The sequence below is a fragment of the Sarcophilus harrisii genome, chromosome 1, assembly GCF_902635505.1.
Source record: "Sarcophilus harrisii chromosome 1, mSarHar1.11, whole genome shotgun sequence".
Classification (NCBI taxonomy): Eukaryota; Metazoa; Chordata; class Mammalia; order Dasyuromorphia; family Dasyuridae; genus Sarcophilus; species Sarcophilus harrisii.
Window position 1 is genome coordinate 227,559,046 of NC_045426.1, and position 20,384 is coordinate 227,579,429.

The 20,384-nt window shown below is 34.6% G+C and overlaps 1 protein-coding gene across 2 annotated transcripts in view; it reads left to right on the top strand.

Annotated features, from left to right (window-relative positions):
- The window catches only part of FANCC (FA complementation group C), a 175,840-nt gene that overhangs the window by 78,018 nt on the left and 77,438 nt on the right, over window positions 1-20,384 (top strand). For both annotated transcript variants that reach the window (XM_023497293.2, XM_031937703.1), the window contains exons 5-7: window positions 13,260-13,373; window positions 14,632-14,696; window positions 17,528-17,692. In XM_023497293.2, coding sequence (XP_023353061.1) covers window positions 13,260-13,373; window positions 14,632-14,696; window positions 17,528-17,692 — 344 coding nt within the window. The remainder of the gene's footprint in view (window positions 1-13,259; window positions 13,374-14,631; window positions 14,697-17,527; window positions 17,693-20,384) is intronic.

The window sequence follows — 20,384 nt, forward strand, 5'->3', positions numbered from 1 at the left end:
TTATCAAATAGTCTAAGGATTAAGAGGGAAGGGTGGTGATAGCTTGGGGTTGGGGGCAGAATAACTGAGGTAGGGCAGTTCAAGGAGACTGTGGCATAACAAACTGAGGCAGGACAATTTGGGAAAAACTGGGTCAGGATAATAAAAGAGAACTGTGGCACAACACCATTAGCTCTTGTTATCTTCCTTCCTCTCATGACCAGGAGCTTTAAAATATTATCCCATTAAATCCTTACAACATTATCAAATATTCTGATAAAGAGGGTGGGGAGTGAGCTTTGAGCTGTAGCAGAAAGACTAAGTCAGGGCTGGGTCAGGATAATTACGGAAACTGAGAATTGTGGCATAACAATACATTTCATTATTTTCTGTTTTTAAAAGGACAATCCTACATTATGCTTATTTAAAGAAGTAGATCACCATAATATCTCATTTATCCAATTTAATTCAACAAACATCAGTAGCCTACTACATGTAATATACTATCTTAGTCAGCCAGGAGAAAAGTATAAGAAAAGTCCCTTTTTGCTCAGTCACAAGTATCTGAGACCAGATCTGAGCTCAGGTCTTCTTGAGTCCTAGCCCAGAGATCTATTCACTGAACTACCTGACTGCATCAGGTAGGTCTTCCTAATGCTAAACCAAAATTATCCACTGAACCATCCAATATTTATTCATCAATTTATTTATTTTATTTATGTCAGTCAACAAGGCTTTATTATGTATTTACTATGTAACAGACACTGAAGATTGGATAATTTGTTTTTATATAATCTGGTCTTCTGGTCCTAAAATTTTATATTTACATTTGTCCAGTTAAGGTCACTAAAGCCCCACACGGATGCCTCTTTATGATGTGGCATGGGACTTCCACCTTGTACCTTTCATTCCATAAATGGAGCATGAGACTGCTTTATAACCCTGACTCCGTCCCACCTCAGTCTACCCCCTGAGTATATATGTCATTGAGAACTCTCATTGTTGGCTGGATTCTTGGAAACGATAGTCTCATTCAGCCCTGGGACCAAACCATGGATCCATTTGGTCCCAGTAAATCTCTCCTATTTAATAAATTATTAAATACTCTCTAATCTCTATCTTGCCTCAGTTTCTCCAGCATATTACAGTATTATTAATCTGAGGTTTGAAATATAAAAAGTTAATTGATTCTTGTGTGTCTTTTTTTACTTGAGAAATTTTTAAACCTAGGTATCAGAAAAATGGAGCAAAAACTTTTTTTTAGAAAGAGTTTCCCCTTCCCTTCTGTGTCAGCTATTTAGGTGTGTGGTATTTGTTTCTTACACAGAAAGAAACATTTAAATCAACAGGTACTATCCGAATGGACTAGTTAAAAAACTATTATAATTCTTGTTGTGTATTAGCATAAATGTTTTTACCTAATTAAGAGACACTCTCACTTCCGCTTACTACCTTCATTTTTTTTTCTTTTTTTCACTGAAAGAGGAATGGCAGTTTTATTTATGAAAGTCTTTTAAAGAAAATGAGAGTATTGAAATTGACTTGGCATTACTTTTCATGATTGTGGATAAGTATAGTCTTTGAGGCTTGCTAGTCGCTGAGTTCTTTGGCTTTTTTTCTTAATGTTTCCAAAGGCTTTGTTAATGTCTTGCAAATGGAACTTCAAGCTTTGGAACTGGTCCATTAAAAAGCTGTGTGGTCTAAGCCACAGTAGCAGTGCAGCATATTTTTCCAGTGCTAGATGCACAAAGGTTAAACTTAGTTGGAAGTCTGAAGGATCTGCCACATTGAGATGGGTGTATAATGTGTTTTAATATTTTGGGTTTGGGTATCTTTTTGGTTTTTTAAATTGTGCTCCTTTTTAAATCAGTTTTGTTGTTGTTGTTGTTTACCTGGGATCCAGTTTTTTTGTTATTGTTGAGGTATCTTATGTTCGACATTCCCAGATCAGTTTAGAAAGAAAGACAAGTCAATCTGTATATGTATTCTCCTTTGGGTAGGTATTTTACAGATTAAGGAGAGCTCACCATTATTTTGTTATGCTTCTTTACCCATTTTAATTGTCTGCATGTGAAAGAAGACATTTGAATATGTACCATGAACTGTTCCTAATCCAAACAGGGTGGTTACTGACTAAACAAAATAACTTGAAGTAAAAATAGATGCATATTCTACATGGATTATTGTATTTCTTTAAAGTAAACAGCATGTAGCCCAGTTATTTGTATATGCTTATCGTCTAATGAATTGCTACAATAGTATACTGAAGAACTTTGAATCCATATCATATGAGGATCTGTCAGAACTTTTTAGCCTGAAGAAGAAACTTAGTTGAATGGGGTTGTATAAGAAGTGGGTCCTGGTAACCTTCTCCATGTATTTGAAGAGTTGTTATATGGAACAGGGATTAAATTTGTTCTGTTTGGTGCCAGATAACAGAGCTAGAAGCAATGGATACAAGCTGCAAAAAGACAAAATTCAGGTTGATGTCAGAAAACTCATTCTGGACTTCGAGTCTGGAACACCTGAGTTTAAATCTGATTTTAAACTTACTGTATGACTTTAGGCAAGTTACTTAAACCTATGTGCCTCAATTTCCTCATTTGTTTAAAAAAAAAAAAAAGGAAGAAGAGGAGGATAAAAATGAGATATTACTTGTAAAGTGCTTTGTAATGTTAATGATTATGTTAAAGAAAAAATAGTGCTTATTCAATCATTGGAAAATTTCTGAGGGGATAGGCACTTCTAACCTGGAAAAGTGGAAAAGCATGGAAAAGCCTTCTATAAAAGGCCAATGAGTTCTATTTTGAAAGAAACCACCAGAAATCCTAAGATGTAGCTTTGAGAAGGGAGAGCATTCCAGGAATGGGGAAGAGTTAGTACAAAGATAGCTAGAAGGAAGATGAAAAGTGGTGTGTCAGGAATGCGCGTGTGAGATTTAACTAGATAGGGCCCATTTTAGAACATATTAAAGTCTACTTGTTTTCCTGACATCAAGCCAAAAATCTGCTTCTTTATAATTTCTGTCCACTCCTCCTGCTTATGCTCTCTTCGGCTAAAGAGAACAAATCTAATCCTCTTCCATGTGCCAGACAACCCTTCAGATTCTTAAAGATGACCAGAATGTTTTTTGAGTCTTTTTTTTTCCTCCAGGATTCCCCTAACCCTTCTCAAGGATTATGGTAGAAAATAAGTGAGTGAAGGAGCCTCACTAGTTGTGTACTTTTCTTTAAAAAGCTACCTCCCAGGCATCTAGGTGGCACAATGGATAGAGCACCAGGCCTGGAATCAGGAGGACCTGGGTGGAAATCTAATCCCAGATACTTAATATTTCCTATATGTGTAATCTGGGCAAGTCACTTAATTTCAATTACTTCTCCAAAAAAAAAAGGGGGGGGGGGCAAAGCAAAAAGCTATCTCCTTTATGATATAAGTCTCCTGACCACTCTGCCCTCCCTGTCCATCTTCTGTTGATAAACAGAGAACTCTAAGCACCTGGTATTTGTCTTGTCCTTTGGCTAGCATTCTCCATTTCCTGTTTCTGAATTTCTTTGATCCTGACTCTTGAGATAAACCTTCTCTCTTTCTACCCCCCCCCCAAAAAAAAAACCCACAATCCATCCTTAAACATTTATTAAGCAGCCTATTAAAAGCAAAACTTTATGCTAGAAACTAAGGAAATGTGCCAAATGTCCTCTACAATTCAAAGGTCTCCAAAAGTAAGGAAAAAACCAGTTGTTCTTTCTGTCTGAAATGTCTACATTGAGGGAAAGAGTCTTGTGTTTAAGGGAAATTTTTTTTTTTTATATACCTATGGCAGGATCATGGAAAGCTGCTTGTTTATTGCTTTATAAGATAGTTCTCTTGCAGCATTATGATTCTGAGAAAATTAAGATTAAAAAAAAGATAAGAGTTTCTACCATTAAAGAACATGCAGATAACATGGGCAATATGATGGGCATACAAATATGATTTATTAGAAAGAACTGAAGTCAGAGGATCTGCATTCAGATTGCAGTTCTATTGCTAATCATTCCTGACAGACAGGTCTTTGAATTGTGCTTTACCTATGAATAACTCCCAGTTATTTCTAGGTCATTATCTGTTTTACAGATGAGGAAATTGAGGATCATATATATTAATGATTCTTCATGTTCCTGCTTGTAAGAGGCTGAAGGAATATTTGAACCCAGATCTGACTCCTCATTTAGCCCTCTCTCCACTCCCCCTGCCCAGGCACTTGGGGTTAAGTGACTTGACTAAGGTCACACAGCTAGAAAGAGTTAAGTGTCTGCAATCAGATTTGAACTCAGGTCCTCCTGACTTCAGGGCTGGTGCTCTATCCACTGCCACCACCTAGCTGCTCCCCTCTCTCCGCTTTTGGCAGACTTAAGTTCCCTGTACCTTAGTTTCCATCTCTAAAATCCATGGGCTGAATTTAGTGTAAGATACATTTTAATTTGAAATCTATGTTTCTGTAAAAGGCAGAATATGAAAAGGGGAAGGGAAGCTCTAGATAAGAGGTGTAGGAAAATTTGAGATGTCTCTACAAATTTCTTATAGTTCATTTTACTGTCTAGTTTAATCCTACTTTCTAAAGTCTTTAAATGTGGGTATGTGCAAAATCATCTGTTATGTATATGAGACAGAAAAAAAAAATATATATATATATAGCATAAATGTATTTTTCCAGCACTCTGTGAGCTAGCTAGCAAGCAAGAGATCCTGTAAGCAAAACTAGAAATTACAGACTGTGTTATGATTGGACTAGAGTGTGGAAATTCTGTGAATTGTGTTATGTCAGCATCCTGCTCAAGAATAGGCTGTGTAAACAATGGAAGTTGGTATATTCTCTGAATGAGAAGCCTTCCTTTTCACTTATAGACCTAACCACTGCAATTCTCCAAATTTCTAAGTGTTTATTTCATAGTAAAAAGGGCTCTAAAAATACCAAGGCAGTTAGGTTTTTATTATAGATCATTTCACTTAGACTGGCATGGGACATATAAATTTTAAAAAGGGGAAAAAAAAAAAAGAAAAAACCACTGCATGCAGGACTTTAAAGAAAAAGCTACTGAAATTGGTATACAGTAATTTGCTTTGGGTAAGGATTTTAAATTGCAGAAAAGATTAGGAACTAACTTGTCTCATCTTTTAATTTAAAATAGTTGATATTATAAAGCAGCAGTGGAATAGATTAGATTCACAGGACAAAATATTAAATAACTATAGCAATCTAGTATTTGACAAACCCCAAAACCCCAGCTTTTGGGGATAAAATTCCCTATTTGACAAAAACTGCTGGGAAAATTGGAAATCAATATGGCAGAAACTGGGCAAACGCACACTTAACACCATACACCAAGATAAGATCAAAATGGGTCATGATTTAGGCATAAAGAATGAGATTATAAATAAATTAGAGGAACATAGAGATAGTTTACCTCTCAGACCTGTGGAGGAGGAAGGAATTTGTGACCAAAGAAGAACTAGAGATCATTATTGATCACAAAATAGAAAATTTCGATTATATTAAGTTAAACAGCTTTTGTACAAACAAAACTAATGCAGACAAGATTAAAAGGGAAGCAAGAAACTGGGAAAACATTTTTACAGTTAAAGGTTCTGATCAAGGCCTCATTTCCAAAATACATAGAGAATTGACTCTAATTTATAAGAAATCAAGCCATTCTCCAATTGATAAATGGTCAAAGGATATGAACAATTTTCAGATGATGAAATTGAAACTATTTCTGTTCATATGAAAGAGTGGTTCAGAGCATTATTGATCAGAGAAATGCAAATTAAGACAACTCTGAGATACCACTACATACCTGCCAGATTGGCTAAAATGACAGGAAAAGACAATGACGATTGTTGGAGGGGATGTGGGAAAACTGGGACACTGATGCATTGTTGGTTGAGTTGTGAATGGATCCAACCATTCTGGAGAGCAATCTGGAACTTTGTCAAAAAGGCTATCAAACTGTGCATAACCTTTTATCCAGCAGTGTTACTACTGGGCTTATATCCCAAAGAGATTTTAAAGAAGGGAAAGGGACCTGTATGTGCAAAAAATGTTTGTCTAGCCCTTTTTGTAGTGGCTAGAAACTGGAAATTGAAGGGATGCCCATCAATTGGAGAATGACTGAGTAAATTATGGTATATGAATGTTATGGAATATTATTGTTCTGTAAGAAATGACCAGCAGGATGAATACAAAGAGGCTTGGAGAGACCAACATGAACTGATGCTAAGTGAAATGAGCAGAACTAGGAGATCATTATATACTTTACCAACAATACTATAAGGGGATCAACTCTAATGGACGTGGCCCTCTTCAACAATGAAAGGATCCAAATCAGTTCCAATTGATCAGTGATGAACAGAACCAGCTACACCCAATGAAAGAACACTGGGAAATGAATGTGGACTGCTTGCATTTTTGTTTTCAGAGAACTCACCTTCTCGTGGGGGAAGAGAACATGCAAACAACTGTATACAAACACAATAAAGACAGGATAAATTGGAGATAATCACCTGAGCAGAGGCACAAGCATTATGTGTGGGGAATAGGAAATCTTATTTAAGGTGGGAATGAAGCCACAAGGTAAAGATAAAAAGGGAGAACATTTCAGGAAGAGAGCCAGTGAAAATTCCTGGAGTTGGGAGATTAGGGTGTCTTGTGCAAGGAATGTCTGATGGTGAAGCCAGCTTATAAACAAAATACATGCAGGATACATTGGAGTTCATCTTGGAAAGAAAGAACAAGGAGGAACTGTCCATCCACATATCAATTTCTTTAATCATTCTCAAATAAGATAATCCCCATTTTTCTAAATTTTGGCCACAATCAAAAGAACTGTTTAAACATATTTGTATGTTATAGATATTTTTCCTTTTTTTTTTTCCCCCCTGAGGCAGTTGGGGTTAAGTGACTTGCCCAGGGTCACACAGATAGGAAGTGTTGTGTCTGAGGTTAGATTTGAACTCGGGTCTTTTTGACTTCAGGGCTGGTGCTCTATCCACTGCACCACCTAGATGCCTTTTTTTTTTTTTTTTTTTTTTTAACTTTTAGGACAATACACCTAGAAGTAGTGTGACAGGTACACTGTCCTAACTCTTCTCCTAGTTCCTAGTGCAGAGATTCATTCTTTCTCTCTACCTCAACCTTCTTCTCCACCCCCCACCCCCACCTATTGAGACCTTCCTAGAATTTGATCTGTTCAAAGGCTGAGGTTGTTAACATAATTTTTGCATTGCCTGGATACCAAGCAGCCAAAGGAAGCTGGAGGGACTTCTTAATGTAGTTAGCTGGTGGATTGCAATTGCTCCATTGTCACTAAGAAGACTTAAGGGTCTTCTTAATATCCTTCTGATATGACTGAGTAAATCTTTTTTAGTTACTCGTTGAATGACCTTTTTGTTTTAATTTTGAACCTAACCTACCATGGGAATGGCCTGATTCAGACTAACTCAGAACAAATGACTTGATTGGGTCAAAGGATGTTTGCTTCCATTTTATGGGTGAGCACATACCATTCACAGATACATTTATGATGACTAATTGTGTATTTACTTCTGTAAATTCTTCTCCTCACTTGGGTAAGTTACATTTCTATACCCAACTTTAGAGAGTGTGTGTGTGTGTGTATTTTCCTGTTAGAACCAGTTGCAGTGAAAGTGAAGTTTAAGCATTACCTCCCTCCCAATTTTCCCCTCTATTGTAAAAGCTCTTCCTTGTATGTCTCTTATGTAAGAAAAATTTTCCTGTTGTATTTTTCTCTTTCCATTTCTCTGAGTTCATCCCTCTTTTCCACCTCTTCATTTTTATTGGATATCATTCCAAGGCAATCAGTTCACACCCATCACCCCTACCTGCATTCCTTCTAACTGCTCTAATAATAAGAGTTTCAAAGATGTAGCTTGAACACTGCCTTTCACATGAAGCCTCTCTGGATGTCTGCTTTTAGTTAGCTATTTTGTTTTTATTTGTATTTATTCTTTTTTTTTTTTAATAGGGTGTCTTGGGCATAGTCTGTAAAGCTTATTTTAGAAATGCACTTAAGACTTTTCTATAGTCACTCATATAAGTAGTAAATGCAAGATTAGAGATGCAAAATTCTTGGTTCAGAAGACAGGTGAAATTCAGTTTTATGCTAATAGTAACAATTCAAAGTGCTTTCATGATGCTAAGAAGCTATTTATGGGCCAGAGATCTATGATGAATCTACTTTGTGCTCATAGAGCCTCATTGATTAGTGATAAGAATGTGATCCTGGAGAGTGGACCGAACAGATCATCATTACTCAATGCTGAAGCCTTTGATCATATGCCTCAGATTGAAGTCAACCCTTCTGTAGCTGAACTTTCAACTGAAGAAGTGGTGTTGAAAGCCATTAGGCTCCTCTCCTGTGGCAAAGTACCTGATGCTGATTGTATTTAAACTGAAAGACAGGGATGATAAACTGAAATTATTCTAGATTATAGGCAAGAGGAGGTTATCCCCCAGGATTTAAAGGATGCTTCCATTGTTCATCCCAATAAAGAAGTAGAATATCCTGTGACAGTCCCAAAGGCCAGAACTCTGAACTTGAAACAAAAGATGCTTACAAGGTACTAAGTGGAATTGAGGAGACAATTTTAGTTTAGCATTGATTTAATCCTACAACAAATAATGGTTTCCTAGTGATATAATGATTGGTTTGTACTTGGTATAGAGCATATAAGCTAGAAGCCTCATCCAGGGAGATTCAGAGAAGGCAAAGTTCTGGCGGGCAGGAGCTTAAGCTCTCAGAACCAAGGGGAGAAATTCAATTTGATCTTTGATCTTCCTGGTGGCTGGCCTGGACTTCTGCACTTCCCCCACTAAGACCAAGGCCAGACTGAAAGGCTCTCCAGGAAGCTGCCCAGCCCCAGGAAGGAGATAATAAAGGATCTGGACTATAAGAAAGCTAACGAGGCCCCAGGAAAGGACACAAGACTTTAAAAGAGATAATAAAGGATTTGGACTTTAACTCCTGGCTACTTGTGTGGTGATTACTGAACTGAAATGAAGGCTGCCTCCAGAGACCCCAAGAAAATCTCAACAGAGAACATTACATTTTAGAGAGAACATTACAAAGGGAGTCTCTTTCTTAGTTGTATCTGGAAAAATTCTTCCCAGAATCCTCCTTGATAGATTAATCCTTCACCTGAAAGATGATCATCTATATAAGGGCTGCTATGGCTTCAGAAAAAATTGAGGAATGGTTGATATGGTATTTGCTGCCTGACATTTTCAGGAGAAATGCCAGGAGCATATCAGAAATATGTCTACATTTGTTGATCTGACAGTGTTCTTTGATACTATTCCTTTTCATTTCAGCATACCTCAAAAAATATCTTTTTAGTGTGAATATTCCTTGCAGCTGCTTCCCATACTACTTCTGGTTGCCTGAGCACAGAGTCTCCATTGAGTCCTAACCTCATTGTTAATTTTCTGGATGACAGTTTAGACAGGATATGGAATTATTCTCCTCTAAGATCTGTTAGAGGAGCATATAGGTGGAACAATGAATAGATTCCTGGGCCTAGAGTCAGGAGGACTTGAGTTCACATCCAGCCTCAGACACTTAACTAGCTGAATGATCATGTGTCAGTTTTCTCATTGGTAACATGAACTAGACAAGGTAATGACTAACCATTCCTCAATACCTTTGCCAAGAAAACTCTAAATGGCATCATAGAGAGTTAAACATGGCTGAAACAACTCATCAACAAAGAGCTATTATGAGTAAAAATGTACATCAATCTCAAGTTCCTTTCAGTTCTCAGATGATGTTTGGTGTATTTATAAAGTTCGCAAAGAACAATGTGAGAAAGAAAGCTTATTTTACCTGGGTGATTTTGCTTAAGCCTTCTAGTCCTGGACTTCATTTACTTCCTTATATAAAATGAAAGCATTAGAGTAGGTAACCTCTGAAGTCCTTTCCAGCTCTAAATCTGTGATCTTATGTTATGGTTGAATGATCAGACTGAAAGGGTTTTCTGTGGGAAGCCTCTTGTGATCCTCCCAGCTGCTGCTTAACTGCCCCCTCATTTGTATAGGTTTTTCTATGAGCATGCCATCTTCTCAATAGATTATAAGCTTCTTAATGGTAAGGACTATTTCATTGTTGTCTTTTTATTTCAGCATCTAGCATAATACCTGCTGCAGAATAGGTGCTTAATAAATGATTATTGATTGGCTTATTTGGATAGTGTAATTTAAGAAACATTTTAAGATTATCTTGATGTACAATGTTAATTTTGCATTCACTGCTTTTTATGTTGATGTTGACCCTTCTACTTAATTTATTTTTACCAAAATTCCTGTCTCTAAAATGTCTTTCATTCTTTTTTCTTTTCTATTCTTTTCTTTTGGCCAAATGCCACTAGGTGGCAGTAGAAAAATTATTATTGACAAGCTGAAGACTATCCATCCAATGGGAATTCAGCCAAAAAAGCCTGGGGAACGATGTCTTATGTTGTGAAGATTATTTGAACATGGTGGCTGTTTTCAGTATTTGGGGAGCTGTAATATGGGCTTAAATTTATGCTCTTTGGTTACAAAGAGGCAAATTTAAACTTTAAGTTAAGAAAAGCTTTGTAATAGATAGAGCTATCTAAAAGTAGAATGTCATATGTTATAATAGAGATTCCTTCTAGGCATGAATTGAACTGGGTTACTTCTGAAGCATCTTCCCATTGTAAATTCAGTGATATTTCAAAATTTTTTACTTGTGAAAATTCACCTTCGTGCCAATAACATTTTTAAGTTCTCTTTCACATAAACAGAATTTCCTTTGTAAAAACATTTTAAAAAATAAATAGATGGGGGCAGCTAGATGGCACAGTGGATAGAGTACCAGCCCCAGCCCTGAAGTTAGAAGGACCTGAGTTCAAATCTAGCCTCAGACACTTAACATTCCCTAGTTGTGTGACCCTGGGTAAGTCACTTAACCTCAATTACCTCAGGAAAAAATAAACAAATGAAAAGTATATTGTAGGAAATAAGCATTCCAGTGATAATGTAATGATTGATATTTTTAGCACAGTGGTTTAGTTACATTGCACACATTTAAATTATTTTACATTATTTAGCCTGTTAGGTATTTAATCTCTCTGAGTCAGATCCTTTATCTTTATTCATTCTTTTTACTGTCTTTTCCACTTAAAACTTTTTTTCTTATAAAAGGTCCTGACCCCAAAGCATCTTACCTTCTTCATTGTTTTAGGCTTTATGCCACTAGGTGGCAGTAGAAAAATTGGTCTTGCTATAAATGGCTAATGTATATAAATCTTTTGAAAGGAAATTAAATGTGTTGTTATAGATGTTATAAAATGAGATAATAAATAAGGAAATACAAAGCTATACCTGGATTTATAAGGTTATTTTGTGATGGTTTTAGCTAGAAGAATACTGATTCCCATTTATCTTCAGGCAATAGAGAAAAACTAGGCTTAGATTAGGCTTTGGTGATTGAATAGACTCAAGAGACGCTCAGATGAGTACTCTCATTTTATAAAAGGCCCAGTAAGATTAAATAGCTTTTCTGAGATCTGATTTAGGAGCTATAATTTGAGTCCAATTCCTCTGACTTTAGAGTCAGTACTTTTTCTACTGTACCTCCCATATCATAACATCTTGGGGGAAAATTAAGCTTTTTACTTTATTAATTTGGAAACTCATATCTTATTTGCCATGGGTGGTAAGGTAAAAAGAGGAAGAAATCTAGTTTGTTTGTTTTTTTAATATTCAGTTATGTTATGCACTCAATATGTTATAGCATTCAATATTAATCACTCAGAAACAACAACCCTACAGATAATCCTGGTGGTGTTTGGAGCCCATTAAAGAAGGCAGACCTTCCTAATGTCTCTCCTAAATTCCATAAAATATCTCCATCTCTCTCTCTATCTCTACATCAGCAGGGCAGGGAAGTCCCAATCAGAAGATCTCTAAAGAAAGCCTCTTACAGTTTCAAGTCCATGATCCTATGATCCTATGACCTCATGCCTTATTTTTAATAATAATCTCTTGATTCATTGCCCTGCCTCTCTTTTGTTTCTCTTCTTCCATCCATTTTATATACTATTGTCAAATTAATCTGTGGCAAGGTACCATTTCCATCTTGGTACTCCTGTCCTCATAAATTTAAAGGGATTCTTCATTCCTTAAACATCAACTCAAACTTCCCCCTTGTATTTTTCCTGTCTTGTCTAGTCTCTTTACTGTCCTGCACACAGTCTATCCTATTAACCAAGTTCTGTTCTCTGAATTATATTTCACTCTTCTATATTTTCTATTAGTCTCTGCTTCCTGGAACAGCCTTCCCAACTCCTTTCTACCTATTTAAATTTGTTTCCAAATATTCGTTAACTCTTTACAGTTATTCTAACCCATATAGATATTTCTCTACCAAAATTTTTCTTGTGCATTTAAAAGGACACATATTTTAGAGTTACTTATTCTTCAATTGTTTCTTGTGTGTTCAGGTAATCTTCTTTCCTCCACTGGATTCATTCATAACAACTCCTTCCAACCCAAAAAGACTAATTGTCACTTTTTATATGTACTGCTTTTTCTACCTCCATTTTCTCATGTTTATGCCATTGCCCATGCCAAAGATGTATTCTCTTTTCTGCCTGCTCCTTTTCCACAATCTCTCCCTTATTTTAAGGAATTCACAAAATTAATGGGCTTTTGATACAGTCTTATTTTTTTTAGATCTGTTTCCATAGAATTCGCCTTTTAAAAATAATACAGAAAAAGGTATTAAAAGAAACAAAATTATTTCTCCTTAAGCTACTAAAGTTTTTTTCTATATTAGTGAAGGAATCTTATTATTTCAAATTGATGGTCAATCACACATTTTTAAAAGTATAATTTTGTCAGATGAAAAAAATTTTAAATTAAATTTCCCATTATTCAGATTTTGAATTACAGTTTTCTGCTTGTAAGTAGGTACTTTCTGCCAGACATACTAGATCAGATTTGTCCCACAAAGAGCAGACCAAACCAGATCAAAATGTAGTTGGGAAATCTTTAGCAAAATAGTTAAAAATAGAATAAAACATAGATAATATTAATAAGTAGTATTCTAGGTCAAAATGCTGCTCATAAAGATCCATTTTTATTTGAGTTTGATGCCATTGGGTTAGACCATTTACAGACGGACCATATTCTATATAAGAGGTATAAGACGACATACTTTTAAAAGATGATTAATTCTTTCTCTTTCCAATAATTCTTTTAGAGTTTATTATGCCATCTACTTTCATCATCCAAACTTGGACTTAATGAAGTTGGAACTGTTAGTCAAGCTCTTGGGTATACATCTCCAGATTATTATCCTAAATTGCTAAAAAATGTGAGTACTTTATTAAGTATTAAAATTTCCATTGTCAAACACAGGATCAATAGAAAGGTAAATGGAAATATTTCACTACTCCAGGAAGGATGTTTATCAGTTCTCTGTTTATATCTTCTTACCTTGGACATACATATAGCCATTTAAGGAAGAAACTTGAAAGAGGTGTTTATGAAAAAGGAGAAGGAAGCCTGGAAAGGCTATACTAAATCTTAAGTTTTTTTAAAAAAATTTAAACAAAGCCCATTTGTTCATCTAAATGTTTTAGTATAAGCTTCCTTGATTCATATAAACAGTGTCTGGTAGTATTAGACAAATCTTACATTTAGAAATCCTTTTTTAAATTTTGTTTTGTTTTGTTTTTTAAGATTTCATATTATCGTGGAGAATAAATTAAACTAAATAATTCATCTTAGTAGTAGAACTATGTTTATGCTGCTCCACATATCAGCCAATTTAGAAAATGTTTATTAAATAATTCCTATTGCATATTTTTAAAAAGTACTATAGGAAATCTTATTTGATATAATTCTAGAAATGCTAGTAATAGCATAAGAAGATTAAATTGAGATACTAATAAGCATAAGACAAGAAAAAAATAAAATAAAAACTCCATTCCATATGATATAACAAATTACTTCAAGATTCCAGAAAGTCAATTAATACATTAATTGAAACAATAATTTTAGTAAAGTAGCAGAACATAAAAGAAACACATAAAATCATTAACCACACAATGAAGGCACTCATTTTAAGTTTAATATATACTTAAAGTTCTATACGTAATAGATTCATAGTTTCTTATACAAGCCTTTTTCTAGTCTTTGCATATAGAAACATTTATATTTATTTTTATTGATGTTTATATAAAGTTCTGTAGTAAAAGAAAATTTGAAAAATAAAATAAAAAATGTTTGTTGCTCAAACTAGTCCTTTGAAAACTTTAAACCTTAACTATTTATGGATTATCTATTTTTAAAAATTCACCCAAAACATTCCTCTCAAACATTCCTTGTTCTAGAGAATAATTTCTTGTGAGTTTGGAAAGCCAATCTAACTTTTGTTCATATGCCTGAGCAGAAATAAGATACCATGGACATTAAATACAATCACAGTATATGTGGCTCTGACAAAATAAAACAAATGGAGATGTTTGGGGAGTGAAATTATTCAAGAAATGCCATTCACATCAGCAAAATAGAATTGATCTCATCCTGTTTGCAATATATATTAACCTGCCACTGATTTTGTTTTACAGATGGTCTTATCATTAGCGAATGAACTCAGAGTGAATCATCTTAATGGATTTAGCATTGGAAAAACGTAGGTCCTCCCAAGTTTAAAAATGAACAAGTTAAATTTTGAGTTAGATGTTTTAATGAGGCAGCTAGATGACCTAGTGGATAGAGTCCCAATCCTGGAGTCTGGAGGGCCTGAATTCAAATCCTGATTAGATACTTAACACTTCCTATCTATGTAACGCTGAGCAAGTCACTTAACTCCAGTTGCCTCACAAAAAAAGAAATAAAGAAAAGGGAAAGCGTTGATGTTTTAAAATTCTAGATAAAAAACATAATTGTACTCTTATGACAAATATGTAAAAAGCTTCCATTAGGCAATCTGCTTAAGAGTATGGGACCAGGGGGACAGGAATTGGGATCAAGATAGAGTAGGTTGACTTTGGCAAGGTCATCTCATCATCTAAATAAGAAGAGAGTGATGTGAAATGAGGATGACAGGAAGAGGAGGAAAAAGGGATTAGTGGTAACAGCCACACAGGAGTTGGAAGCTCATTAGCTTCCTGTCACCTCCAACTACTGCAGAATTTCTATAATTTATGTTGCTTAGTATGTTTCTTTAACTCTTGATTTTCTCTTTATCAAAAGCAAAAACTTTGAAAGCATTCCTGTCCTTCACCATTCCACTCATTTTTTCCCCTTTATCTGGAGCACCTTTTAAAACATTTAGTAATTTAATCAATAATAATGATAACAGCGTTTATAAATACCTTATGGGTTTACATAGCCCTTTATAAATATTAATACATTTTGTCTTCACAATAACCCTAAGAGAGAAGTACTACATTATCCCTACCTTACAAATGAAGAGACTGAGGCAGACAGGTTAAGTGACTTTCCCAGATTTAGACAGGCTTGAAACCAGCTTTGACTTCAGGTCTTCCTGATTCCAGACTTAGTGCTCCTTCACCACCAATTATCTAGACAGTTCTTTTAGTGAAGGTGCACAAAATCTCTAGGTTGGAGGGGTTCTCCGAAGTTGTCTAGTTTAAATTGAAATTGAAGAGTCATCCCTCTCCACCAAGGATGGGGAACTTTTTTCTGCCAAGTGCTATTTGGATATTTATAACATTATTTGAGGGCCATATAAAATTATCAGTTTATAGAACTTCAGCAGTCATCCTGCAGTTGATTATGCAAAGGATTTCTCTGGCATTTTATGGCTATGTTCTCCACCCTAACTCTATGTCATACCCACCCAGTAGTCTTATTCTACTTCTACATGAAGACTTTTTTCCCCCTCGAAGGCAATTGGGGTTAAGTGACTTGCCCAGGGTCACACAGGTAGGAAGTGTTAAGTGTCTGTGACCAGATTTGAACTTGGGTCCTCCTGACTTCAGGGCTGGTACTTTATCCATTGTGCCACTTAGTTGCCCAAGATTTCTTGTAAAGAGGAAAACTACTCCCTCCGAGGGCAGTCTTTTCCACTTTGGAATGGTGCTAATGACTATACAGTTTTGTTTTCAAAAGTTTGTCTGTTCTCTGTTTTTTCATCAGGATGCCTGGTTGAATATGTAAATTATTCTGATAAAGGTTTTATAATAAATGGGAAAGCAGTCATATGAGTTGGAAATAATTCATGTTTTCTCAGCTGCCTTTTCAGGGAATGGGTCCATGCTTTCTTTTAAAAGCATTTGGTCTCTTCTCTTCTGTCAGATAATTAGAGAGTTCAGTGACTATTGCTTCTAGCCTGATTCACATTTACTTTTTATGTTATTATATTCACTTCACTAACAATAATAGCTTATATTATTCTCACGATAGCCCTTATAAAAGAAGTATTAGAAGTATTATCTTTTTTTTTTTCTCCAAAAGAGAAAACCCAGCCAGATAGAAGTTAAATGACATGGCCAAGGATACAGAAATAATTTATTATTTGAAATAGCTAGTGTCATGGTCTAGAGCCCAGCTCTTAAAATTTTTCCACTTATAACCCCTTTTTACCCAAGAAATTTTTATGTAATTCCAGGTATAGTGGTATGTAAAATGGGTATTGAAAATCAAACATTTACTGATAATAAATCATAAAGAAATTATTTTGAAATAATATTTTGGCATAGATATAATTTTATCATTTATTAACAATGAAAGCAAATTTTCATACTAATAAGATGGATATGCTTGTTTATTTTTACATAAAGAATTAAATGATACCATTTAAAGAAACTTTGGTGTAGAGAGCTTGGACTCAGGAAGTCCTGAGGTCAAATCCTGCCTCACACACTTGACCCTGCATATAAAAGAGAGAGTCATGGCCAGACAATAGTTTATATGAACAGAATTTAGAAATTTTAGTGTCATATAGACTCAAGTCAATCTTGGTATGATATGAACAACATCTTACATGTAGGAGACTTATACTACATGAAGGGGGAATGGGAAGGGAATAAGCATTGATACATCTACTATGTACCAAGTGCTGCTGTACTAAGCACTCCACGTATTATCTCATTTGATGCTCCATAACAACTCTACACAAAGTAGGAGCTATTATTACTTCCATTTATAATAGAGGGAACCTGAGGCAAAGGTGAAGTAAGTTGCTCAGAGTTACACTATTTGTTTCTAAGTGTGTGGTATATGGTCTTTATTCTGTTTTCTTTGAAGACAAAACAAAGAAAAAGTATGAATTAAATTCCCAGGTATAAGAGCTGTTAACATTGGAATGGTCATAAAAGAAGGTTATATAATTTTCTTTTAAAAAGTAAGAGACATTATTGTTATAGATTATCCCAACTTGAACTTGGGAATTTGAAACAGGTATCTTAAAGTTTCCTTTAGTCTAAATATTTTATAATTCTGTGATTATATGTGGTCTTAAAGAATGAGTATTTAATGATCTTATTTCTTTATCAGAATTCCAGACAAACAAATAAAGGCCATGTCCTTGCTTTGTATTCCACTCCTCACTTTGCCAGATATCTTACCCTTACTGGAGGCTTTGCTTACCTACCAAGGAGATGAGTCTAAGGAAATCCTTTGTTCTGAGTTTTTAGAAGGTGTAAATGAATCCTTTTTGCAGTAAGTCACATAAAATATATTCTTTTCCCTCCTTGATGTTATGTTTCTGTTGTTTTGTCTTTGTATGGACAAATGTATAGAACTGTGGAGCTATATTCTCAAATTTAGAGTAATTTTCTTTAGAATTTCTTGGAGTATTGTTTTCTTTCCTCAAGATAAATAAATGCTGTTTTAGTAAGTACATCTTTTACTTAGCCTCAAATAATGAGATTAAAAAAACTTCAGTATTTGATTTAATTATATTTTATAAGAGATGCCTATTTATATTAATAATTATAATAATAAATTTTCATATGATTTAACCATTATTGGAATTTAGGATTTCTTTACTTCCTTTCATCCTGAATTAAGGACTTTAGAATTTTTGGAGAGAATTTATAGGTAGACTCTTTTGGACATGCAAAGTTCCCCACAAAGATTACTACTTTGAAAGATAAGAATACCTCAGAAATCATTATTATTGATATTAAACTCCCCCAATGCTATAATATAAATGTTTGCTTTTTTTTTCTTATGTAATACATAGAGAGATGCTTTCCTGGAAATAAATAGCATTTTAGCTTCACTTTACCTGAAATATTATAGGTCTGTATATTATTAAAACAGATTTATGAAAAGAATTATAGAAAGTAAATCCTTGTCAAATACTAGAGCAAGCACTTAATTTAATGCTCAGAAACTTACCTTTTTTTCTCTCCTAAGATCCTGAAGCCTTTGTGAAAATGACTTAGTAAATCTAAATTTTCATTGGCATCTACTTGACAGTCTTTTTTTTTTTTTTTTTTTTTTTTTTTTTTTTTTTTTTTTTTATGTGTCTCTTAAGTAGTCACTAAGTCAAGTTCTTGTTTGAGTATGCCTCATATATATCAGTCAGCAGAGTAAATATTTTTATGTTATCTCTTGTCTGTCTCCCTTTTTACATTTATGGAAAATATCCCAAAAGATTATTGTTTTTAAATAAATTGCCCTTTTGTTTTTCATTTTTACCTTAACCTCTACTTGCTCTATTAAACAGTTATTTTTGCTAGAGAAGGATATTTTGCTAACATACAGATGACTCCTAATTTTTAATCTCAGCAGCTTTTCTTTTCCCTCATTTACCAAACCCTGAAATTGAACCAACCTCAAAGCAGAGGAGAGCGCCTCTTCAGCATTCTTTGGGAAACCTAACAAAATTCTTTCATGATAGAGTGGAGAAAAGGAAGTATTTGCTTAGAAATAACAGAACACTTCGCCTACCAATGAATAGACAGAAAATTGAAAACATTGGCTCTACAAAATAGCCACTAACCTCATACCTTCTTATTTTTACATATGATAGCAGGTTCTCTACAGCAGTGAACACAATTTATTTGGTTTGGAAAATTATCTCTGCAAATACATAAGGAACAGACTGTTCAAAAATACTGGGTGGTCTTTCACTTGTCCAATTCCTGTGGCTTCAGCTCAGCAAGTTCCACAAGCAGTGGTGTAAGATTCTGGAGAGTTTCCATGGATGATTGCCCATGGACAGAACATCTGAACTGCATGTTGATTCTGTGATATTTGATTCAGTCACTCACTACAAGTCTTTTTTTTTCTTACTTCCTAACATTGCTTTGAATGTTCTATGTGGTCATTTACAAACCACACAATTTCTCTAATTCATACATCTTGCCCCTTATTTGGCTATTTGTTTATTATAATATACTTATGGAATTTAATGTGTTAAAACTGACTGGTTCCCCTAATTGCTTCAGCAAAAACCAAAATAAACAAACAAACAAAAACTGACTGGGTATCTTTGCTCTTGGAAAAAATTAGTCTTATGTTTTCATGGGATTAGAGTTGTACTTTCTTTTTTCCATCAAAGGGTGCTTGTTCTTCCACTGAGGTTTTGATAATTTTAAGGAACTTTTCAATTCTCTGGCCACTCATTTCTGTGGTTATAGTCATAGAAGCTGACTGAGTCCAGATTTCTAAAGTATCATTCCATTCTTTCTGTGATAGCTATTCAGAGGTCTCCATATATCTATTAGAAGTATTAGAAACAATGTTACTTGTACTTTAATATATTTAACAATAAAACAACTTTAGTTTTTCAGTACTATTTTAAATTTAAGAAATATTTTAAAAAATGAAATTCAACTGAGCTTCAATAATTCATAAATTGTTATCTTTTCCTATGTTAAGACTCCAGATTCTTCCAAGATAATTAGTTTCATTATGGGGACTTAGGCATATTTGGGAGTTCAGCTAACAAATATTTATCTGGTACCTGTTCTATATAAAGCACTGGTGTGTAAGCCCTTAGAAATACAGAAACAGAAGTCTTCAAAGAAGTTTATATTCTAGAGGAGGGATTCATCATGTACATGGAAAAGTAGAAGAGAGTACAAGCAAATAGTATTTTGTGAAAGGCAGCTGAACCAAAAATCACTTTAAGGATTCTAAAAGTATGCATTCCAGCTTGTCATAACTAACAAAGATGAGAAATGGACTGTAAGACTTAGTAGTATGATTAGAGAATGCATGAATAGGAGTAATTTTTTTTTCAATAATTATAACTTTTTATTGACAGAATCCATGCCTGGGTAATTTTTTTACAACATTATCCCTTGCACTTACTTCTGTTCTGACTTTTCCTCTCCCTTCACCCCCTCCCCCAGATGGCAAGCAGTCCTATACATGTTAAATATGCTGCAGTATATCC